General features: G+C 29.8%; 1 protein-coding gene across 3 annotated transcripts in view; it reads right to left on the minus strand.

The window, feature by feature from the left end:
* LOC119600257 (F-box/LRR-repeat protein 16) overlaps positions 1 to 26916 on the minus strand; it is a 110770-nt gene that overhangs the window by 38185 nt on the left and 45669 nt on the right. For all 3 annotated transcript variants that reach the window (XM_037950373.1, XM_037950374.1, XM_037950372.1), the window contains exons 3-4: positions 12795 to 12968; positions 12583 to 12700 (exon numbers count right to left, since the gene is read on the minus strand). In XM_037950373.1, the coding sequence (XP_037806301.1) occupies positions 12583 to 12700; positions 12795 to 12968 (292 nt within the window). The remainder of the gene's footprint in view (positions 1 to 12582; positions 12701 to 12794; positions 12969 to 26916) is intronic.

Raw genomic sequence — 26916 nt, forward strand, 5'->3', positions numbered from 1 at the left:
TCTAGTCTATAGTCTAGTCTATAGTCTAGTCTATAGTCTAGTCTATAGTCTAGTCTATAGTCTAGTCTATAATCTAGTCTATAGTCTAGTCTATAGTCTAGTCTATAGTCTAGTCTATAGTCTAGTCTATAGTCTAGTCTATAGTCTAGTCTATAGTCTAGTCTATAGTCTAGTCTATAGTCTAGTCTATAGTCTAGTCTATAGTCTAGTCTATAGTCTAGTCTATAGTCTAGTCTATAGTCTAGTCTATAGTCTAGTCTATAGTCTAGTCTATAGTCTAGTCTATAGTCTAGTCTATAGTCTAGTCTATAGTCTAGTCTATAGTCTAGTCTATAGTCTAGTCTATAGTCTAGTCTATAGTCTAGTCTATAGTCTAGTCTATAGTCTAGTCTATAGTCTAGTCTATAGTCTAGTCTATAGTCTAGTCTATAGTCTAGTCTATAGTCTAGTCTATAGTCTAGTCTATAGTCTAGTCTATAGTCTAGTCTATAGTCTAGTCTATAGTCTAGTCTATAGTCTAGTCTATAGTCTAGTCTATAGTCTAGTCTATAGTCTAGTCTATAGTCTAGTCTATAGTCTAGTCTATAGTCTAGTCTATAGTCTAGTCTATAGTCTAGTCTATAGTCTAGTCTATAGTCTAGTCTATAGTCTAGTCTATAGTCTAGTCTATAGTCTAGTCTATAGTCTAGTCTATAGTCTAGTCTATAATCCAGTCTATTGTCTAGTACATAGTCTAGTCTATAGTCTAATCTATAGTCTAGTCTATAGTCTAGTCTATAGTCTAGTCTATAGTCTAGTCTATAGTCTAGTCTATAGTCTAGTTTATAGTCTAGTCTATAGTCTAGTCTATAGTCTAGTCTATAGTCTAGTCTATGGTATAGTCTATAGTCTAGTATATAGTCTAGTCTTTAGTCTAGTCTATAGTCTAGTCTATAGTCTAGTCTATAGTCTAGTCTATAGTCTAGTCTATAGTCTAGTCTATAGTCTAGTCTAAAGTCTATAGTCTAATCTATAGTCTAGTCTATAGTCTAGTCTATAGTCTAATCTATAGTCTAGTCTATAGTCTAGTCTATAGTCTAATCTATAGTCTAGTCTATAGTGTAGTCTATTGTCTAGTCTATAGTCTAGTCTATAGTCTAGTCTATAGTATAGTCTATAGTCTAGTCTATAGTCTAGTCTATAGTCTAGTCTATAGTCTAGTCTATAGTCTAGTCTATAGTCTAGTCTATAGTCTAGTCTATAGTCTAGTCTATAGTCTAGTCTATAGTCTAGTCTATAGTCTAGTCTATAGTCTAGTCTATAGTCTAGTCTATAGTCTAGTCTATAGTCTAGTCTATAGTCTAGTCTATAGTCTAGTCTATAGTCTAGATTATAGTTTAGTCTATGGTCTAGTCTATAGTCCAGTTTATAGTCCAGTCTATAGTCTAGTATATAGTCTATGCTATAGACTATTCCATAGTCTATTCTACGGTCTATAGTCTAGTATATAGTCTAGTCTATAGTCTAGTCTATAGTCTAGTCTATAGTCTAGTCTAAAGTCTATAGTCTAATCTATAGTCTAGTCTATAGTCTAGTCTATAGTCTAATCTATAGTCTATAGTCTAGTCTATAGTCTAGTCTATAGTCTAATCTATAGTCTAGTCTATAGTGTAGTCTATTGTCTAGTCTATAGTCTAGTCTATAGTCTAGTCTATAGTCTAGTCTATAGTCTAGTCTATAGTCTAGTCTATAGTCTAGTCTATAGTCTAGTCCATAGTCTAGTCTATAGTCTAGTCTATAGTCTAGTCTATAGTCTAGTCTATAGTCTAGTCTATAGTCTAGTCTATAGTCTAGTCTATAGTCTAGTCTATAGTCTAGATTATAGTTTAGTCTATGGTCTAGTCTATAGTCCAGTTTATAGTCCAGTCTATAGTCTAGTCTATAGTCTATGCTATAGACTATTCCATAGTCTATTCTACGGTCTATAGTCTAGTATATAGTCTAGTCTAGTCTATAGTCTAGTCTATAGTCTAGTCTATAGTCTAGTCTATAGTCTAGTCTATAGTCTAGTCTATAGTCTAGTCTAGTCTATAGTCTAGTCTATAGTCTAGTATATAGTCTAGTCTAGTCTATAGTCTAGTCTATAGTCTAGTCTATAGTCTAGTCTATAGTCTAGTCTATAGTCTAGTCTATAGTCTAGTCTATAGTCTAGTCTATAGTCTAGTCTATAGTCTAGTCTATAGTCTAGTCTATAGTCTAGTCTATAGTCTAGTCTATAGTCTAGTCTATAGTCTAGTATATAGTCTAGTCTATAGTCTAGTCTATAGTCTAGTCTATAGTCTAGTCTATAGTCTAGTCTATAGTCTAGTCTATAGTCTAGTCTATAGTCTAGTCTAGTCTATAGTCTAGTCTATAGTCTAGTCTATAGTCTAGTCTATAGTCTAGTCTATAGTCTAGTCTAAAGTCTATAGTCTAATCTATAGTCTAGTCTATAGTCTAGTCTATAGTCTATTCTATAGTCTAGTCTATAGTCTAGTCTATAGTCTAGTCTATAGTCTAGTCTATAGTCTAGTCTATAGGCTAGTCTATAGTATAGTCTATAGTCTAGTCTATAGTCTAGTCTATAGTATAGTCTATAGTATAGTCTATAGTCTAGGCTATAGTCTAGATTATAGTTTAGTCTATGGTCTAGTCTATAGTCCAGTTTATAGTCCAGTCTATAGTCTAGTCTATAGTCTATGCTATAGACTATTCCATAGTCTATTCTACGGTCAAAGTTTTTTTGAATGTTTTCTGTTTAAACCTTAAAGTATGTAAGTTTGTGTTTTATTTTTAAAACAACCATTAAATTTCATTACCTACTTTAAGGCTTATGATTTTTTTATTTCTTTAAATCTCAATTTAAAAACATTTTATTCATATGTTTAATTAACCTTGTAAAGTCTCTGTTTAAGAAAAAACTTGTACTGTTACAACTACACTTTCCTCTCTATCTCCTTCTTCTTCGCTTTAGCTTATATGTGTATTAGAAGAAGACATGTGTATTAGTTGAAGACATTTTTAAGTCTTAATATTGTTTGTGTACGCCTTAAAGTATGCAAGTATTATCTTACTTTATTATGTTAGCAAGTTGTTTACAGTTATAAGTAAGTACACGTGTGTGTAAGGGTGAGAGAGAGTGAGAGGTAGAGGTAGAGTAAGACATGTGAGAGATTAAAGCAGCTTATATTTTAAAACGAATTTTTTATTTTGAGATTTTAAGGAGTTTTTTTATGAATTTGAAGGGAATTTAAAAATGTCATAAAATGTTAAATAAAGACTTCAAAATAATTTGTTTAAATGTTGCAATTTTTTAGTAATTTCTTTTAGATTTTGTTTGGGCAGAAGATTGTGGGTTTTGTCAAAAACTCCTGTTAGGTTTTACTTTAATTCATTTTTTTCAAAATCCTTTGACTGTTGTCTTGTAAATAATAGAGTTAAACTGTAGGGTTTTAATGTCAAAGCGAATGTTCGACGAGAGATTCAATAAAGAAAATTATAAAAAGGTGTTTGTTTCTGTGTCTTTTGAACATCCTTCAGGTGAAAAACATTCATTAAGCTTAACCAGCAGCATCATCATATGAGTAGATGTAAAAGGAAATTATATTTATTCCTCTTAAATAGTTTAACTCTTTTTTTCTTTTTGAAAATTTTCTGCCTTTAAATCCTTGAGTGTTAAAGGAAACAACAGAGAAGGCAAAAAATCGGAAGGTGTATGCCTAGAGTGAAAGCTGCTGCTGCAGTTGCCGGAGGGTTAGGACGTTGATGACGAAGTTTTCAAGTGAGATGAGTGGTGGCTGAAAAATGGCTTTGAAATACAAAGTCTTTATTCTGCAAAGCTAAATAAAAAGGACCTTGTTTTTTTGTAATTAAGAAAAGCAAGAAATGAAAACTAAGAGTGATTAAAAGTATGCTAAAGAAAACAAGCTTCTTTAAAAGTATGCTTTGAAAAAACTCTTTACAAAATTACAAGAAACAAAGGTAAAAATTAAGGAATTCAAAGAACTTAATTGAAGGGAAGTTTTCGTCAGAAAGCTTTTTCTATAGAAAAATTTTTTCGTCAAAAAGCTTTTTCTATAGAAAAATTTTCGTCAGAAAGCTTTTAAAAATTTTAGTCCGGAAGCTTTTTCTATAGAAAATTTAATTCCGGAAGCTTTTTCTATAGAAAAATTTTAGTCCGGAAGCTTTTTCTATAGAAAAATTTTAGTCCGGAAGCTTTTTCTATAGAAAAATTTTAGTCCGGAAGATTTTTCTATAGAAAAATTTTAGTCCGGAAGCTTTTTCTATAGAAAAATTTTAGTCCGGAAGCTTTTTCTATAGAAAAATTTTAGTCCGGAAGCTTTTTCTATAGAAAAATTTTAGTCCGGAAGCTTTTTCTATAGAAAAATTTTAGTCCGGAAGGTTTTTCTATAGAAAAATTTTAGTCCGGAAGCTTTTTCTATAGAAAAATTTTAGTCCGGAAGCTTTTTCTATAGAAAAATTTTAGTCCGGAAGCTTTTTCTATAGAAAAATTTTAGTCCGGAAGCTTTTTCTATAGAAAAATTTTAGTCCGGAAGCTTTTTCTATAGAAAAATTTTAGTCCGGAAGCTTTTTCTATAGAAAAATTTTAGTCCGGAAGCTTTTTCTATAGAAAAATTTTAGTCCGGAAGCTTTTTCTATAGAAAAATTTTAGTCCGGAAGCTTTTTCTATAGAAAAATTTTAGTCCGGAAGCTTTTTCTATAGAAAAATTTTCGTCAGAAAGCTTTATCTATAGAAAAATTTTAGTCCGGAAGCTTTTTCTATAGAAAAATTTTAGTCCGGAAGCTTTTTCTATAGAAAAATTTTAGTCCGGAAGCTTTTTCTATAGAAAATTTTTCGTCAGAAAGCTTTTTCTATAGAAAATTTTTCGTCAGAAAGCTTTTTCTATAGAAAAATTTTCGTCAGAAAGCTTTTTCTATAGAAAAATTTTCGTCAGAAAGCTTTTTCTATAGAAAAATTTTCGTCAGAAAGCTTTTTCTATAGAAAAATTTTCGTCAGAAAGCTTTTTCTATAGAAAAATTTTCGTCAGAAAGCTTTTTCTATAGAAAAATTTTCGTCAGAAAGCTTTTTCTATAGAAAAATTTTCGTCAGAAAGCTTTTTCTATAGAAAAATTTTCGTCAGAAAGCTTTTTCTATAGAAAAATTTTCGTCAGAAAGCTTTTTCTATAGAAAAATTTTCGTCAGAAAGCTTTTTCTATAGAAAAATTTTCGTCAGAAAGCTTTTTCTATAGAAAAATTTTCGTCAGAAAGCTTTTTCTATAGAAAAATTTTCGTCAGAAAGCTTTTTCTATAGAAAAATTTTCGTCAGAAAGCTTTTTCTATAGAAAAATTTTCGTCAGAAAGCTTTTTCTATAGAAAAATTTTCGTCAGAAAGCTTTTTCTATAGAAAAATTTTCGTCAGAAAGCTTTTTCTATAGAAAAATTTTCGTCAGAAAGCTTTTTCTATAGAAAAATTTTCGTCAGAAAGCTTTTTCTATAGAAAAATTTTCGTCAGAAAGCTTTTTCTATAGAAAAATTTTCGTCAGAAAGCTTTTTCTATAGAAAAATTTTCGTCAGAAAGCTTTTTCTATAGAAAAATTTTCGTCAGAAAGCTTTTTCTATAGAAAAATTTTCGTCAGAAAGCTTTTTCTATAGAAAAATTTTCGTCAGAAAGCTTTTTCTATAGAAAAATTTTCGTCAGAAAGCTTTTTCTATAGAAAAATTTTCGTCAGAAAGCTTTTTCTATAGAAAAATTTTCGTCAGAAAGCTTTTTCTATAGAAAAATTTTCGTCAGAAAGCTTTTTCTATAGAAAAATTTTCGTCAGAAAGCTTTTTCTATAGAAAAATTTTCGTCAGAAAGCTTTTTCTATAGAAAAATTTTCGTCAGAAAGCTTTTTCTATAGAAAAATTTTCGTCAGAAAGCTTTTTCTATAGAAAAATTTTCGTCAGAAAGCTTTTTCTATAGAAAAATTTTCGTCAGAAAGCTTTTTCTATAGAAAAATTTTCGTCAGAAAGCTTTTTCTATAGAAAAATTTTCGTCAGAAAGCTTTTTCTATAGAAAAATTTTCGTCAGAAAGCTTTTTCTATAGAAAAATTTTCGTCAGAAAGCTTTTTCTATAGAAAAATTTTCGTCAGAAAGCTTTTTCTATAGAAAAATTTTCGTCAGAAAGCTTTTTCTATAGAAACATTTTCGTCAGAAAGCTTTTTCTATAGAAACATTTTCGTCAGAAAGCTTTTTCTATAGAAACATTTTCGTCAGAAAGCTTTTTCTATAGAAAAATTTTCGTCAGAAAGGTTTTCATTAAAAAGTTTCCATAGAACATTTTTTCGAAAGAAGCATTTTTCCTAAGCTTTTAAGTAATTTATCACAATTTAATCACTTTTATAACCTTTTTATTGTTAGCAAATAGATAATTGCAGAGTTAGCGTGTGTAAATGTTTTAAAAGTAATTTATTTCTGAAACTAAAATAGTAAATAATTTCCCCCAACGCACGATTTTATGTAATTTAACTGCGGTTTCGCAATCATGTGTTTTAATCTTAATTATATTTCATTTATCATTTTAAAGCTTTTGACAACATTAAGACTAAATAAATAAATATTGCAGTAACAATTTTCCAAACAGCAGCGTCATGAGTATTTGTGTCATTAGAACGACATTGGATTCCTGTTTGTTACCATTACGCTCACATACATATTCACGCACACACACACACTTTTGTTATGGTTAGGTGAACAAGGAAAAAAACAAATTAACCTGATGAATTTTGTACACACTATAGCAAAATGAAAGGAATATAATCAATACAGGGGAAGAAAAATGTTGTATAGAAAAGTAAGAGGAACATTTTCTATGCAAAATTAAATCGAATCAAGAATTTTCTATATAAAATTTCCTTAAAAAAATTTAAATTTAAAAAACATTAATCAAAAAATCATGGGCGACAATATATTTTTTTAAGAAATTCATGGGCGACAATTATGTTTCTATTGAAAATCATAGGCGACAATCAATTTTTTGAAGAAAGTTATAAGCGACAATAATTTTCTTGGAAAAAACATAGGCGACATTATATTAAAAATCTTGAGCGACAAGCTTATTTCTTAAGAATAATATGTTTGAAGCAACAAATTTAAAAAAATATTAAATGTAATCTAAAAAATTAATTTGTTGCAGAAATTCTTGGGCGACAATTAAGTTTGTATTGAAAATCATAAGCGTTAAGCAATTTTTTGAAGAAAATTATAAGCGACAAGTAATCTTCTCTAGAAAAACATAGGCGACAAGTGATATTTTATTAAAAATCATGAGCGACAAGCTAATTTCTTAAGAATAATATGTGCGAATTATATGTAAAGCGAAAATTTTTACAAAAATATCAAAAATTTATGTAAAAAATTTAATTTTTTTGCAGAAATTCTTGGGCGACAATTAAGTTTCCTTTTAAAATCATTGGCGACAAGCAATTATTAGAGGATAATTATAAGCGACAAGTAATATTCTTTGAAGAAACATAGGCGACAAGTGATATTTCATTAAAAATCATGAGCGACAAGCTAATTTCTTAAGAATAAGATGTGCGAATTATATGTGAAGCGAAAATTTTTTAAAAAATATGAAAAATGTATGTAAAAAATTTAATTTTTTTGCAGAAATTCTTGGGCGACAATTAAGTTTCTATTTAAAATCATTGGCGACAAGCAATTATTAGGAGATAATTATAAGCGACAAGTAATATTCTTTGGAGAAACATAGGCGACAAGTAAAAGTCTATTAAAAATCAAGAGATATATTACATTTTTTAAAGTAAATTGCAGATTTCTTAAGAAAATATGGGTGACAAGCACTTTGTTTAAGAAAATTAAGGGCGACAAAAACATATTTATGGAAAATCATTTGTAAAGAAAATTCATTTGCATGACTTATTTTCATAAGAAAATCATGAATGGTAAGAAATTATTTGAAATAAATTATGGGCGACAAACAAGTTTCTATCGAAAAACGATTCTTTGAGTCATTTTCTATTGAAAATTATGAGCGATAAGCAAATTTCTTAAGAAAATATAGAAAGTAAGCAAGTTTTTAATGAACATTATAGGCGACAATCAAATTTCTAGAGACAAAAGTAGGCGACAAGCAATTTTTTTGAAAAATTTTAAGCAACAAAGAAGTCTTTAAGGAAATTGGACGACGACAAGCTATTTTTTCGAAAAATTTTAAGCTACAAAGAAAACTCTAAGGAAATTTGTGGGCGACAAGTAATTCTATACATAAATTAAGGGATAAAACATCGTTTTTAACGCATATAGTGGTCCAATAATAATTTTTTATAACCAACTTTGGGCGACAATGCAGTTACTATAAAAATTGTGGGCGACAATCAAGTTTTCATAAAAAATTATGTGCGACTAAGCAGATTCAATTAAAATTCTAGGCGACATATCTGTTTCAACAAAAAATTGTGGGCGACAAAGCAGTTTCTATAGAAATTGTAGGTGACAAATTAGTTTTTAAAGGATAATATGGGCTACAAAGTAGTTTTTATAGAAATTTTGGGCAACAAATTAGTTTTCCAAGAAAATAATGGGCGGCAATAGAGTTTCTATAGAAATTATAGGCGACATATTAGATTTCACTGAAAATTTTGGACAACAAAGCAGTTTCTATAGCAAATGTAGGCGACAATTAAGTTTACAAAGGAAATTCTGGGCGTTAAGGTAGTTTCGATCGAAATAGTGGGCGACAAATAAGTTTTTAATGAAATTAATGGGCGACAATATAGTTGCTGTAGAAATTGTAAGCGACAAATTAGATTCTACGAACATTTCAGGCGACAAATAAGTTTTTAAAGAAATTAATGGGCGACAATATAGTTTCTATAGAAATTGTAGGCGACATATTAGATTTCAGTGAAAAGTTTGGGCGACAAAACAATTTCGACGGAAACTATAGGCGACAAATTAGTTTACAAAGGAAATTCTGAGCGACAAGGTAGTTTCGATCGAAATAGTGGGCGACAAATAACTTTCCAAACAAAATTGTGGGCGACAATTTTTAAATTTTCAACTTTTTTCTTCACATTTCCTAATTAGAGTTCTCACCCTCGAAAAAGAATGTAGAACAATATGTTTGTTGTTTTTTTAATCCTGCAGCTGATGATGATCCTAACCCTCATCATTGATTTCCTGATTATTTTTACTTGTTTGTTTTTGCAGTTTTTTTCTATTTGCACTAACTAGAAATAAACACGTAATAGTAGTTCCTAGTTGTTGCTTTTGTACTTTTTTTGCTCGCATCACGTTTGTTTAGTAAGTACAACGAGAATTAATTAAAACAAAAAAAAAAAAATAGAAAAATTTTCTAACATTTGAAAAACCTCAACCACCTTTTAACCTTGTAACATGCACAACAAATTTTGGTTTCCTTTATGGGATTCAAACACGACGACTACAACGCGCAGCCAACACACAATTGTGACTACGACGACGTATACTTGATATTGTTCTCATTCTACTTCCAACATGCAATTGTCGAAGCCAATAACAACAAAAAAAAAAAAAAAAAAAAATAAAAATCTAACATTATTCTTTACTATTGAGGTGAAATTAAAACAAAACAAACCTAACGTTAAACAAACGGCAAAGGTAAGCAGCACAGGACAAGAGGGAGGGAGCGTTAATGCAAGATTGGTAGCCATATTTGCTTTAAAGCAAAAACCACACACACAGCACAGCACACAATCATACATTTAACATTAGTAACAACAACGAAATGATGATGATCATTTCAGCAACAACATGAAAGGTGATGATGTTGATAATGGTTTTTACAAATGGATTTTTTTTAGCAAACAGTCAAACAACAATAGAAACGAACAATTTTTATTGTTGTTTCCAAATACACAAGGTTACTTAAAGGTAATGTTATTTGTTTGTGCTATAATTTTGGTCGTTATTGTTTTTTATTTTTTTTTTGTTGACTCTAGTGGCATTCAGCTGATGATGATGATGGTTATTGGAGTTGAAATGGTGGAATGCAGTGCGGAAATATGTATGCAGATTTGCCAAACATGTTAGAACCACAAAAGGCAATAGAAAAAGAAAAAAAAATGGAACAATGGGGCAGAAATGTCGAAAAACAGAAAAAAATGTAAACGGAACTTAAATCAGACTAGACTAGACTATAGACTAGACTATAGACTAGACTATAGACTAGACTATACTAGACTAGACTAGACTATAGACTAGACTATAGACTAGACTATAGACTAGACTATAGACTAGACTATAGACTAGACTATAGACTAGACTATAGACTAGACTATAGACTAGACTATAGACTAGACTATAGACTAGACTATAGACTAGACTATAGACTAGACTATAGACTAGACTATAGACTAACTATAGACTAGACAATAGACTAGACTATAGACTAGACTATAGACTAGACTATAGACTAGACTATAGACTAGACTATAGACTAGACTATAGACTAGACTATGACTAGACTCTAGACTAGACTATAGACTAGACTATAGACTACTAGACTATAGATTAGACTATAGACTAGACTATAGACTAGACTATAGACTAGACTATAGACTAGACTATAGACTAGACTATAGACTAGACTATAGACTAGACTATAGACTAGACTATAGACTAGACTATAGACTAGACTATAGACTAGACTATAGACTAGACTATAGACTAGACTATAGACTAGACTATAGACTAGACTATAGACTAGACTATATGCAAGACTAAAGATTAGAACAGAAGTAGAAGAGAACTAGAACAGAACTAGAACAGAACTAGAACAGAACTAGAACAGAACTAAACAGAACTAGAACAGAACTAGAATAGAACTAGAACAGAACTAGAACAGAACTAGAACTAGAACACAACTAGAACAGAACTAGAACAAAACTAGAACAGAACTAGAACAGAACTAGAACAACTAGAACTAGAACAGAACTAGAACAGAACTAGAACAGAACTACAACAGAACTAGAACAGAACTAGAACAGAACTAGAACAGAACAGAACTAGAACAGAACAGAACTAGAACAGAACTAGAACAGAACTAGAACAGAACTAGAACAGAACTAGAACAGAACTAGAACAGAACTAGAACAGAACTAGAACAGAACTAGAAAAGAACTAGAACAGAACTAGAACAGAACTAGAACAGAACTAGAACAGAACTAGAACAACTAGAACAGAACTAGAACAGAACTAGAACAGAACTAGAACAGAACTAGAACAGAACTAGAACAGAACTAGAACAGAACTAGAACAGAACTAGAACAGAACTAGAACAGAACTAGAACAAACTAGAACAGAACTAGAACAGAACTAGAACAGAACTAGAACAGAACTAGAACAGAACTAGAACAGAACTAGAACAGAACTAGAACAGAACTAGAACAGAACTAGAACAGAACTAGAACACAACTAGAACAGAACTAGAACAGAACTAGAACAGAACTAGAACAAAACTAGAACAGAACTAGAACAGAACTAGAACAGAACTAGAACGAACTAGAACAGAACTAGAACAGAACTAGAACAGAACTAGAACAGAACTAGAACAGAACTAGAACAGAACTAGAACAGAACTAGAACAGAACTAGAACAGAACTAGAACAGAACTAGAACAGAACTAGAACAGAACTAGAACAGAACTAGAACAGAACTAGAACAGAACTAGAACAGAACTAGAACAGAACTAGAACAGAACTAGAACAGAACTAGAACAGAACTAGAACAGAACTAGAACAGAACTAGAACAGAACTAGAACAGAACTAGAACAGAACTAGAACAAACTAGAACAGAACTAGAACAGAACTAGAACAGAACTAGAACAGAACTAGAACAGAACTAGAACAGAACTAGAACAGAACTAGAACAGAACTAGAACAGAACTAGAACAGAACTAGAACAGAACTAGAACAGAACTAGAACAGAACTAGAACAGAACTAGAACAGAACTAGAACAGAACTAGAACAGAACTAGAACAGAACTAGAACAGAACTAAAACAGAACTAGAACAGAACTAGAACAGAACTAGAACAGAACTAGAACAGAACTAGAACAGAACTAGAACAGAACTAGAACAGAACTAGAACAGAACTAGAACAGAACTAGTCTATGTCTTAATTAGTTCTGAAATAGGTTTGAACTAGTTAAGAATTAATATAGGATTATTAGATTATATAGTCCTACTAGCCCACTGTGCCCCGCCTTAAAACAAAACCCAACCGCAAATTTTCAATTCATTTTGTTTTTCTCGTTTTGGTTTTAGTGTCTCCTTGTGCATTTGCCATCTAAAAGGAATCTTGTTTGATAATGGCCTTTGTGGTTTTTCACAAAAATTCAAATACGAGAGAAAGGAATTTAAATAAAATTGAATTTTTTTGTCCCCATAGATATAACAGAACAATGACAAGTAAACAGGAAATGAAATAAACATTATGGCAAAAAAAACACACATTTAAAATTAAACATTTAATTAAAAACTTAAGGAGGCAAGGAAATAGAATCGAACAGGCACTTACCAATATTAACAATACCATGATTGGTTAATTCCCAACATGATTGTAAGCGTAATATACTTAAACTATGACTTTGTTTGGGTGAAAAATAGCCCAAAGCAGCATCGGTAACATGATAAGCCTAAAATGAGAGAGAGAGAAGAAGGTGAGAAGAGTAAGAGGGTAAAGGGAAATAAATATTTAAAGCAGACAGTGAGTGCGTTTAAACAACTTACTTGTAATGAAAATTCATATAATGAGGGCAACAATTGTGCCACCGCGCCCACAGCCTCATCAGCAATATTTATACAATCAGCCAGCGATAATGAAACAATGCGTGGTGTTAAACATGCCCAAAGGCCAGCTTCGGTGACCTCATTACAACCAGCCAGTTCCAATTCAAAAAGACTCTAAAATGAGATGTGAAAAAGACAGAGAAAAGAAAATTAAAATAATTTTAATGGAAAATTATTAAAGTGTAATTATCTTGAAAAGAGACCCACAAAAAAACAGAGGTTCCTTTCAACACAAATTGCGTCGTAACATAATTAAAGACTACGGTAAATAAGGTTCCCAAAATACTACAAATTTCCCCATAGAAAAGGTAATGAGTTGTTTTTTTTTTATTTTAACTAAAAATAAACTCAATTGCAGTCTCATTAAAAGGATGAGGAAGTAAAAGAAAACTGAAATGTTTTTAGAACAATAACAATTATTTTCAAACAAAAGATTTTTTCTTTAGAACAGAGAAGTTTCCCTCAAAGTTTAAGACATAATATTTTCAACAAAATTTTCTTTTAAAACAAAAAAATTTAAATTTTCTACTAATCTCTCTAAGAAATTCTTTAAATTCTATCACCTTCATAGCCGCCAACGTAATCGATCAAAAATAGTCTCCATAAAGTGTGCTTAAAATAGCTCAACACCATTGATTGACAACAGATGAAATGTTCTTTTTTAATCATAAAATACACTAAATAAATATTCATTCTTTCTTTCCATCTTTTTGTTTGTGTTGCTCTTATGGGCTGACAATAGCCATAACCTATCCCATAATGTATGGCCATTAACACAAGTATTAAGACAACGTGTGTATGGTGGGAGCTACATGGAAATTATAGGAAATAGTTGAACGTTGAAATGATATGTAACAAAGCTAAAGACAGGTACGTATATAGGCCTGACTAACGACTGGCCTATAGGCACGACTATAGTCTCGACTATAGACCGGATTATAGTCTCGACTATAGACCGGACTATAGTCTCGACTATAGACCGGACTATGGTCTCGACTATAGACCGGACTATAGTCTCGACTATAGACCGGACTATAGTCTCGACTGTAAACTGGACTATAGTATCGACTGTAGACTTGACTATAGTCTCGACTATAGACTGGACCTTAATCTCGACTATAAGAAAGACTATAGACTGGACCATAGTGAATTTAGTCTCGATTATAGACTGGACTATAGTCTCGACCATAAACTGAACTATTCTATAAAGACTGGACTTTAGTCAATAATCTTTATATATACACTGTAATCTCTACTATTGACTAGACTATAGTCTGGACTATAGAATAGACTATAGTCTCTACTATAGACTGGACTATAGTCTCCACTATAGACTGGACTATAGACTGGACTATAGTCTCCACTATATTGACTGAACTATAGTCTCTACTATAGGCTGGACTATAGTCACTACTATAGACTGGAATAGAGTCTTGACTATAGACTGAACTATAGTCTTGAATATAGACTGAACTATAATCTCGCATATAGACTGAACTATAGTCTCGACTACAGACTGGACTAAAGTATCGCCTATAAGTTGGACTATAGACTTGACTATAGTCTCTACCATAGACTAGACTGTAGACTGGACAATGGACTACACTGTAGACTAAACTATAGACTGGACTAAAGTCCCGACTATATACTACAGTCTCTACTATTTACTAAACTAGAACATAGAATATACTATAGTCTCGTCAATCTACTGGACTATAGTCTCGATTATAGACTGGACTGTAATCTCGACTATTGACCTGACTATAGTCTCTAGTATAGACTAGACTGTAGACTGGACCATCGCCTCGATTATAGACTAGACTGTAGACTGGACTATAGATTCGACTATAGACTGGACTATAATCTCGACTATAGACTGGACTATAATCTCGACTATACAGGACAGTAATCTAAACCATTAACTGGACTATAACCTAGGCTATAAGGTAGACCATAGACTTGACTATAGTCTCGACTGTAGACTGGACTAGATCATAGTGTCGCCCATAGACTTAACTAAGGTCTCGGCTATAGACTTGACTAAAGTCTCGACTATAGATTGGACAATAGAATTGACTACAGTCTCTTGTCCATAGTCTAGTCTATAGTCTAGTCTATAGTCTAGTCTATAGTCTAGTCTAGTCTATAGTCTAGTCTAGTCTAGTCTAGTCTAGTCTAGTCTAGTCTAGTCTAGTCTATAGTCTAGTCTATAGTCTAGTCTATAGTCTAGTCTATAGTCTAGTCTATAGTCTAGTCTATAGTCTAGTCTATAGTCTAGTCTATAGTCTAGTCTATAGTCTAGTCTATAGTCTAGTCTATAGTCTAGTCTATAGTCTAGTCTATAGTCTAGTCTATAGTCTAGTCTATAGTCTAGTCTATAGTCTAGTCTAGTCTATAGTCTAGTCTATAGTCTAGTCTATAGTCTAGTCTATAGTCTAGTCTATAGTCTAGTCTATAGTCTAGTCTATAGTCTAGTCTATAGTCTAGTCTATAGTCTAGTCTATAGTCTAGTCTATAGTCTAGTCTATAGTCTGGTCTATAGTCTAGTCTATAGTCTAGTCTATAGTTTAGTCTTTAGTCTAGTCTATAGTCTAGTCTATAGTCTAGCCTATAGTCTAGTCTATAGTCTAGTCTATAGTCTAGTCTATAGTCTAGTCTATAGTTAGTCTAGTCTAATAGTCTAGTCTATAGTCTAGTCTATAGTCTAGTCTATAGTCTAGTCTATAGTCTAGTCAATAGTCTAGTCTATAGTCTAGTCTATAGTCTAGTCTATAGTCTAGTCTATAGTCTAGTCTATAGTCTAGTCTAGTCTAGTCTAGTCTAGTCTATAGTCTAGTCTATAGTCTAGTCTATAGTCTAGTCAATAGTCTAGTCTATAGTCTAGTCTACAGTCTAGTCTATAGTCTAGTCTATAGTCTAGTCTATAGTGTAGTCTATAGTCTAGTCTATAGTCTTGTCTATTTTCTAGTTTCTTATCTTATAGCTTTTCCATTTTTATATCTCTTTTCAAAAACTAAAATTTGTCATCCGTTCTTTTGATGTTGTTTCAAATTTTATTTGTTTATTTAAAGAATTTTTATTTTAAATAATTTTTTTTTTTTCACAAGATTTATGTAAATTATTTTATCATTTAACATTTAAATTTTATTTGTTTATTATTTTTATTAATCTCAAATTATTATTTTAAAAGTGTGTGTTGATTAATGTTTGTTATTATAATAAAAATATTTTTCGTCTTTTTTTCGATTTTAATAATTAGAAAGAAATTTGGAGGAGAATGAAAACAACATTTTGTAAAAATAATTTTTCATTTTAAAGAAATTCCTAACAATGATGAGTGAGTGAGTGAGTGAGCGGGCTGGCGGCCTTGTGTTTAAAAATGAATTGTTGTTAAATTTAGAATTTCTTTTTTTTTAATAAAAATTATGAAATAAATATTTCTGTTGGGGGGAAATAAGTGTTGTCAAGATAAATGGACAGGTGAAAACAAAAGTAGGTGATGATATTTATTTTGAAGAATCCCATTTTGTTAAAAGATTTGGGGTGTTCAACCATGATGTTTCCCAAAAGGTATTATTTCTAGTTATTTAAAATCTACATGATTTGTCGACATGAATATAAAAAAATTATTTTAATTTTCAAAATATTTCCGTTACAACAATTAGCTTTTTGTTTCTTTCCCTTTTCAAATGCACATTTCCTTTTTTTAAGTTTTATGTAAATTTAATTTTAATTTGTTTGTAAAATACAGCAACAGCAAAACTAGAAAATATCACAAATAAATTTAACAAGAAAAGCACGAAATCCTGTACAAATAACTAAGTATTCAGGGTAAAATAAGAGGGGAAAGAATTTCAATAGCAATTTGCTGAAATTTTTTTTTATTTGGAATACAATAGAAAAACAATACAAGAAATTACCATACAAATGATGTATAAACAAATAATTCTACTTAATATTCTATAAATATACTTTTTTTGTGTGTATTCATACTTATTACTCAAATACCCAAATCAAAATAACAAACAAATCAAAAATCAAAAAATAAAAATAACGAATTTTTCTGCAAAATCATTTCATGCTAAAATCAAAGTATCAAATTAGGGGCAAATTGTAACAAAAACATTCTTATATAAGGAAAAGGAGCAAGGAAAATATGACAAATAAACTATATAGTATTTTATTGCTTTAGTTGCAGATTATATAAAATTTATGGTATAGTTAACTTTTAAGCCTTTTGCTGTTCTAGTTCTATTCTAATTTTGTTCTAGTTCTGTTCTAGTTCTGTTCTAGTTCTGTTCTAGTTCTGTTTCTGTTCTAGTTCTGTTCTAGTTCTGTTCTAGTTCTGTTCTAGTTCTGTTCTAGTTCTGTTCTAGTTCTGTTCTAGTTCTGTTCTAGTTCTGTTCTAGTTCTGTTCTAGTTCTGTTCTAGTTCTGTTCTAGTTCTGTTCTAGTTCTGTTCTAGTTCTGTTCTAGTTCTGTTCTAGTTCTGTTCTAGTTCTGTTCTAGTTCTGTTCTAGTTCTGTTCTAGTTCTGTTCTAGTTCTGTTCTAGTTCTGTTCTAGTTCTGTTCTAGTTCTGTTCTAGTTCTGTTCTAGTTCTGTTCTAGTTCTGTTCTAGTTCTGTTCTAGTTCTGTTCTAGTTCTGTTCTAGTTCTGTGTCTAGTTCTGTTCTAGTTCTGTTCTAGTTCTGTTCTAGTTTGTTCTAGTTCTGTTCTAGTTCTGTTCTAGTTCTGTTCTAGTTCTTGTTCTAGTTCTGTTCTAGTTCTGTTCTAGTTCTGTTCTAGTTCTGTTCTAGTTCTGTTCTAGTTCTGTTCTAGTTCTGTTCTAGTTCTGTTCTAGTTCTGTTCTAGTTCTGTTCTAGTTCTGTTTCTAGTTCTGTTCTAGTTCTGTTCTAGTTCTGTTCTAGTTCTGTTCTAGTTCTGTTCTAGTTCTGTTCTAGTTCTGTTCTAGTTCTGTTCTAGTTCTGTTCTAGTTCTTCTAGTCTGTTCTAGTTCTGTTCTAGTTCTGTTCTAGTTCTGTTCTAGTTCTGTTCTAGTTCTGTTCTAGTTCTGTTCTAGTTCTGTTCTAGTTCTGTTCTAGTTCTGTTCTAGTTCTGTTCTAGTTCTGTTCTAGTTCTGTTCTAGTTCTGTTCTAGTTCTGTTTAGTTCTGTTCTAGTTCTGTTCTAGTTCTGTTCTAGTTCTAGTTCTGTTCTAGTTCTGTTCTAGTTCTGTTCTAGTTCTGTTCTAGTTCTGTTCTAGTTCTGTTCTAGTTCTGTTCTAGTTCTGTTCTAGTTCTGTTCTAGTTCTGTTCTAGTTCTGTTCTAGTTCTGTCTAGTTCTGTTCTAGTTCTGTTCTAGTTCTGTTCTAGTTCTTTTCTAGTTCTGTTCTAGTTCTTTTCTAGTTCTTTGTTCTAGTTCTGTTCTAGTTCTGTTCTAGTTCTGTTCTAGTTCTGTTCTAGTTCTGTTCTAGTTCTGTTCTAGTTCTGTTCTAGTTCTGTTCTAGTTCTGTTCTAGTTCTGTTCTAGTTCTGTTCTAGTTCTGTTCTAGTTCTGTTCTAGTTCTGTTCTAGTTCTGTTCTAGTTCTGTTCTAGTTCTGATCTAGTTCTGTTCTAGTTCTGTTCTAGTTCTGTTCTAGTTTCTGTTCTAGTTCTGTTCTAGTTCTGTTCTAGTTCTGTTCTAGTTCTGTTCTAGTTCTGTTCTAGTTCTGTTCTAGTTCTGTTCTAGTTCTGATCTAGTTCTGTTGTAATTCTAGTAAAAATCTTTGAATAAACTTAAAGATGTGTAAATTTCCCTCACAAATTTGTTGTACTTTTCAATTTACTAAATCATTCTTATTAAAATTCCCTTTAAATTTCATTACCAAAAAATTTCATGTTTTCTTCACCTTTTTTTAATAAATTGTAAAACACTTTTATATTCGTATATTTCATTCTTTACTAAACAAATATTTTCCTCCAACAATGTGCAGAACAAAGCAAAATATACGAATAATTCTCACTCACAAATAAAAAGAAGAGGAACCAAAAAAAAGTTTCCTTTTGCTTTTCTTTGGAATTCTTTTATTATAATTTTGTTTCTTTGTTAAAATTGTGTTGCGTGACATTTTTCTTTTGTTGAGATGTGTTTTTATTTTTTTTTTTTTTTTTTTTTTGCAAAACGTTATTTATATATTTTCTTGTGTTAAAGGTTTCTACTTCCAACAAGTATCTTTCAAAATTTTAATAAAAAGGAAAATTATTTGCGCGCACATGTTTTAAATTGAAGGACCTTAGCAGCCAAATAATTATAGAATAAAATGTTAGGAAAAAAAGTTTAAGTTAATATACTAGACTACAGACTTGACTATAGGATTGACTATAGACCTATACACTAGACGAGAAAACAGACTAGACTAGTCTGTGGAGTAGCACATATACTACACTATAGAATAGACTATAGACTGGGCCAGACTATAGACTAGACTCTAGAATAGACTACAGACTAGACATTAGACTAGACTATAGACTAGACCATAGACTAGACTATAGGCTAGACTATAGACTAGACTATAGACTAGACTATAGACTAGACTATACACTAGACTATACACTAGACTATTGACTCTACTATAGACTAGACTATAGACTAGACTATAGACTAGACTATAGACTAGACTATAGACTAGACTATAGACTAGACTATAGACTAGACTATACACTAGACTATAGACTAGACTATAGACTAGACTATAGACTAGACTATAGACTAGACTATAGACTAGACTATAGACTAGACTATAGACTAGACTATAGACTAGACTATAGACTAGACTATAGACTAGACTATAGACTAGACTATAGACTAAACTATAGACTAGACTATAGACTAGACTATAGACTAGACTATAGACTAGACTATAGACTAGACTATAGACTAGGCTATAGACTAGACTATAGACTAGACTATGAACTAGACCATGGACTAGACTATAGGCTAGACTATAGACTAGACTATAGACTAGACTATACACTAGACTATACACTAGACTATTGACTCTACTATAGACTAGACTATAGACTAGACTATAGACTAGACTATAGACTAGACTAGACTAGACTAGACTATAGACTAGACTATAGACTAGACTATAGACTAGACTATAGACTAGACTATAGACTAGACTATAGACTAGACTATAGACTAGACTATAGACTAGACTATAGACTAGACTATAGACTAGACTATAGACTAGACTATAGACTAGACTATAGACTAGACTATAGACTAGACTATAGACTAGACTATAGACTAGACTATAGACTAGACTATAGACTAGACTATAGACTAGACTATAGACTAGGCTATAGACTAGACTATAGACTAGACTATGAACTAGACCATGGACTAGACTATAGGCTAGACTATAGACTAGACTATAGACTAGACTATACACTAGATTATACACTAGACTAGATAGACTATAGACTAGACTATAGACTAGACTATAGACTAGACTATAGACTAGACTATAGACTAGACTATAGACTAGACTATAGACTAGACTATAGACTAGACTATAGGACTAGACTATAGACTAGACTATAGACTAGACTATAGACTAGACTATAGACTAGACTATAGACTAGACTATAGACTAGACTATAGACTAGACTATAGACTAGACTATAGACTAGACTATAGACTAGACTATAGACTAGACTATAGACTAGACTATAGACTAGACTATAGACTAGACTATAGACTAGACTATAGACTAGACTATAGACTAGACTATAGACTAGACTATAGACTAGACTATAGACTAGACTATAGACTAGACTATAGACTAGACTATAGACTAGACTATAGAATAGACTATAGACTAGACTATAGAATAGACTATAGACTAGACTATGACTAGACTATAGGACTAGACTATAGACTAGACTATACACTAGATTATACACTAGACTAGACTATAGACTAGACTATAGACTAGACTATAGACTAGACTATAGACTAGACTATAGACTAGACTATAGACTAGACTATAGACTAGACTATAGACTAGACTATAGACTAGACTATAGACTAGACTATAGACTAGACTATAGACTAGACTATAGACTAGACTATAGACTAGACTATAGACTAGACTATAGACTAGACTATGGACTAGACTATAGACTAGACCATAGACTAGACTATAGACTAGACTATAGACTAGACTATAGACTAGATTATAGACTAGACTATAGACTAGACTATAGACTAGACTATAGACTAGACTATAGACTAGACTATAGACTAGACTATAGACTAGACTATAGACTAGACTATAGACTAGACTATAGACTAGACTATAGACTAGACTATAGACTAGACTATAGGCTAGACTATAGACTAGACTATAGACTAGACTATAGACTAGACTATAGACTAGACTATAGACTAGACTATAGACTAGACTATAGACTAGACTATAGACTAGACTATAGACTAGACTATAGACTAGACTATAGACTAGACTATAGACTAGACTATAGACTAGACTATAGACTAGACTATAGACTAGACTATAGACTAGACTATAGACTAGACTATACACTAGACTATAGACTAGACTATAGACTAGACTATAGACTAGACTATAGACTAGACTATAGACTAGACTATAGACTAGACTATAGACTAGACTATAGACTAGACTATAGACTAGACTATAGACTAGACTATAGACTAGACTATAGACTAGACTATAGACTAGACTATAGACTAGACTATAGACTAGACTATAGACTAGACTATAGACTAGACTGTAGACTATACTATAGATTAGACTATAGACTAGACTATAGACTAGAATATAGACTAGACTGTAGACTATACTAGACTAGACTATAGACAAGACTATAGACTAGAATATAGACTAGACTATATACAAGGCTAAAAACTAGACTACATACTTAAGTATAGGCTAGACTGTGGATATATATACCAAATTGAAGGCTAAACTATAGATGAGACTTTTAAACCTTAAATTTCAAATTTGCAGCATACTTTTTTTAAGAATATTAAAAAAAATCTAAAGCATACTTTACTGCATAAAATAAATATAATCTGCAGATATTTTGTTAAAAATAAAATCTTCGTATAAAGTTAAGTTTATCTGCACTCCAAATGAATATGACAAAAGCAAAATGTCTGTTATACATTTTCTTTTTCCATGCAACATCCTTTCACAATATTTATTTAAAAATATAAAGCATGCTTTCTGGCAAATTAATTTTAATTTATAAAAGATAAAATAAAACGAGAAAAGCAATATTTCTTAACAAATATGACAAAAACATGGCCAAAAGAAGGACTATATATATAAATCTAAAAAAACTTTTAGTTGATTTTTACTAAGAATATTAAAAAAACAAAAACAAAACTAAATCTTTTTAAAATATAGCATCAGTCTACTTTTAATTTAACGGTTGATTACACAAAGGTAAAGCAAAAGTATTTTAAGATGAAAGATTTAAATTTTTTTTTTCAAAACTAAAGAGCTAAATACTTATTTATACTTTAAAAAGAAAAAACCTATTTTGAATCATAATCTTAAAGCAAAATCTCAATTAACTTAATTAACTTAAAAAACTCATTGCCTACTTTTAATTGCTACAAATCAAAGCATACTTTTCATAGAAAACACTTGCTCTTATTTCAAACTTAATTTGTTGTTGCTATTTTTGTGCAAAAATTATAAGAAAATTTATCATAGAAATTCACAAAAACAAAAAAAAAAACAAACTGCTGTTAGTTGTCATGTCAATTGTCAGTTACAGTGTTTTTATTGTTATTGTAAGTATCTATTTGTTTTTTCTGCTATAGGAGTTGTTATTATTGTAATCTAATTTTATTCCACGTCTACTTGACTAAATCATGATTTAGAACAATTTTTTGTATAAAAGAATATTTTTTTCTTCTTTCTGTGTGCTTGGGTTTTTTTTTTCATGCTGTCAGCTGACAGACTGACGTTCTTGTTTTCCAAATGAATTCATTTGCATTTGACGCATTGATTTAAAGTGTAATACAAATGAAGGGGGCCAAATAAAAAGACAGACTAGAGGCTACAAATGGTTATAAAAACTGGTAAAATTAAGGAAAATTTAGTAAAAAGTATAATATTAAAGCAATTTGTAAAATAGAATGAATTATGCAAAAACAAGGTATACTTTTAGGGGGATACAAAAACAATGTATAGAAGTCGCATAACAAATAAAGCCTTATAAATCGAAAAGACAGTAACAAAAATTTAATAACACAACAAAAACCACTGAAGAAAATTTATTAGAAAGTATACTAGTGACTATGTTCACGATTAGACTATAGACTAGACTATAGACTAGACTACAGACTAGACTATAGACTAGACTATACTATACACTAGACTAGAGACTAGGCTATAGACTAGACTATACACTAGACTATAGACTAGACTATAGACTTGACTATAGACTAGACTATAGACTTGACTATAGACTATACTATAGACTAGACTATAGACTAGACTATAGACTAGACTGTAGACTAGACTATAGACTAGACTATAGACAAGACTATAAACTAGACTATAGACTAGACTAGACTAGACTAGACTATAGACTAGACTATAGACTAGACTATAGACTAGACTATAGACTAGACTATAGACTAGACTATAGACTAGACTATAGACTAGACTATAGACTAGACTATAGACTAGACTATAGACTAGACTATAGACTAGACTATAGACTAGACTATAGACTAGACTATAGACTAGACTATAGACTAGACTATAGACTAGACTAGACTATAGACTAGACTAGACTATAGACTAGACTAGACTAGACTAGACTAGACTAGACTAGACTAGACTAGACTATAGACTAGACTAGACTATAGACTAGACTAGACTAGACTATAGACTAGACTATAGACTAGACTATAGACTATAGACTAGACTAGACTATAGACTAGACTATAGACTAGACTATAGACTAGACTATAGACTAGACTATAGACTAGACTATAGACTAGACTATAGACTAGACTATAGACTAGACTATAGACTAGACTATAGACTAGACTATAGACTAGACTATAGACTAGACTATAGACTAGACTATAGACTAGACTATAGACTAGACTATAGACTAGACTATAGACTAGACTATAGACTAGACTATAGACTAGACTATAGACTAGACTATAGACTAGACTATAGACTAGACTATAGACTAGACTATAGACTAGACTATAGACTAGACTATAGACTAGACTATAGACTAGACTATAGACTAGACTATAGACTAGACTATAGACTAGACTATAGACTAGACTATAGACTGGACTAGACTATATACTAGACTATAGACTGGACTATTGACTAGACTATAGATTATATAGGCCACCCTATAGACCAGACTTTATATTAGACTATAGACTAGACTGCAGACTAGGATATAGACTAGAATATAGATTAGACTACAGACTAGACTATAGATTAGACTATAGAATAGATTATATACTACACTATAGACTAGTACTAAACTGTACTTTAGGCTATAGAATAGACTAGACTAGAGGTTAGAATATAGAGTAGCGCGTATACTATATATAGTTTAGTTTACAAGCTACTTTAGAGTCTAGTTTATAATCTAGTCTTTTGTCTTGTCTATAGTCTAGTATATATGTATGTAATTTTTCATTTTACCTTAAAAAATTTTCCTTTTATCAACTGTAAACATATTTCAAATGTTATTTAATGTAGCAAAAGCTTAAGTAAATACATAAATAAAATTATAAAAAAATGGCATATAAATGTGCATAAATTTACATACATATGTATATATGACAAACACAAACGTATGTAAGTATGCATATATTTTACATAGTTAAACCAATAATTTTCATGACAAACAACAAGATGTGTTGAAGAGAAAAAACAAAATGTTCAATCTCTAGAGACCACAGAAAGTGGAAACGACAGCACAGCACCTACAACAAAATGACAAGTTTGAGAAAAATATATACATATATTATTCATATCTATGACATTTATTCTCTTGTTGTTGTTGTAGATTATGTGTTTTTTTACAGTTTCTGATGTGAAGCAGTTTAAATACAATATTTTATTCAACATTTCTCACAAGAATTTTGTGGTCAATGAGCTGTAAATTGTCTCAGAAGACGAAGAAGAAGAAAAATTGTGTTGAGCAAAAAAATAGGCTAATTTAACAAGAGTTGAGGGGGGAGGATGTTAAGGAAATAAAGAAAATTATTGAGGATTAGAGGTGAAATTAGAAATTTTTTAAAGTTTTTCTTAAGTTTATTTCTAAAATCTTTGTAAAAATCGATTTTTTACAAAAAAAAAAAACAAAATTTTTTTGTGGAAATAATAGACAACACTTTTAAATTTGTATAAATTTAAAAATAAATGAAAAATATTTGGAAGTTTTTTATAAATTTTAAGAATTTTTTTTTTTTTGAAACAAAAAATTTTTTATGAATTTTTTTTATTTTTAAAAATTAGTTTTTATTAAAAAATTTAAAAGTTTTCATAACTAACTTATAGTTAAGAACTTTAGCTTTTATATAAATGAAATTTTAAATAAAAATATCAATTGCATTTTTTTATAAATTAAATTGAATTTCATAAAATTTTTCAAGAGAAATATTTTTCTCAAAAAAAGAAAAGTTTAAAACTTCCAAAAGTTAATTTTTTTAAAAAATTCAAAATATTTTTATAGATTCTGATAGACCTTAATATCAGCTATAAAATAATAGAAAAATCAATATGTATTTTTAAAAAATTCAGTTGAATTTCATACCAAATTTTTGAATTTTTTTTTCTTCAAAAAATTGAAATTTTTTAACCTTTTTAAAATTAAGTTTTTTTTTTTAAAAAGGCAAAATATTTTTATAGATTCTGATAGACCTTAACATTAGCTATAAAATTATAGAAAAATTTAAAAAAAAAAATCAAAAAGAATTTTTATAAAATTCATTTGAATTTCATACCAAATTTTTGATTTTTCTTTTTCTTCTTCAAAAAATTAAAATTTTTAAAGCTTCTAAAAATTAAGATTTTTTTAAAAAATTCAAAATATTTTTATAGATTCTTATAGACCTTAACATTAGCTATAAAATAATAGAAAAATTTTATAAAAAATCAAAAAGAATTTTTATAAAATTCATTTGAATTTCATACCAAATTTTTGGAATTTTTTTTTTTTCTTCAAAAAAATTAAAATTTTTAAACTTTTTAAAATTAAGTTTTTTTTTAAAAACATTCAAAATATTTTTATAGATTCTGATAGACCTTAACATTAGCTATAAAATAATAGAAAAATTTTATAAAAAAATCAATAAGAATTTTTATAAAATTCATATGAATTTCATACCAAATTTTTGGATTTTTTTTTTTTCAAAAAATTAAAATTTTTAAACTTTTTAAAATTAATTTTTTTTAAAAATAGCTAAATATTTTTATAGATTCTGATAGACCTTAGCTATAAAATAATAGAAAAATTTAATGAAAAAATCAATAAAAATTTTGATAAAATTCATTTTTTTTTTTTTAATTAAAATTTTTAAAGATTATTAGATTCTGATAGACCTTAATATTAGCTATAAAATAATAGAAAAATCTTATAGAAAAATCAAAACGAATTTTTATAAAATTCATTTGAATTTCAAACCAAATTTTTGAAATTTTTTTTTCTTCAAAAAATTAAAATTTTTAAAAAATTCATTATATTTTTGCAGTTTCTGATAGCTGACAATACATACATTTATAAAAATTTGCTAAATTTGTTAAAATGTATTTTAAAAAAATGTAGTTGAATTAAGTAAAATTTAAAAAAATCAAATTATTGGGCAATTTTATTTGTATTCTTTTCTGTCTTTTGTTTGGCACAATTTATCATTTTAAAAATATTATAATTTATTATTTATAATAAATTCAAATCATGTTATCTTCATTTTTATAAATTTTATTTTAATTTTCCACTCAATTAATTTAAATAAACATACAATTTCATTTAAGAAAATAAATTCTACTTAAAACTACT

Source organism: Lucilia sericata, unplaced genomic scaffold (assembly GCF_015586225.1).
Source record: "Lucilia sericata isolate MDLA Ls3-8-SP2 unplaced genomic scaffold, ASM1558622v1 Contig000108F_arrow, whole genome shotgun sequence".
Classification (NCBI taxonomy): Eukaryota; Metazoa; Arthropoda; class Insecta; order Diptera; family Calliphoridae; genus Lucilia; species Lucilia sericata.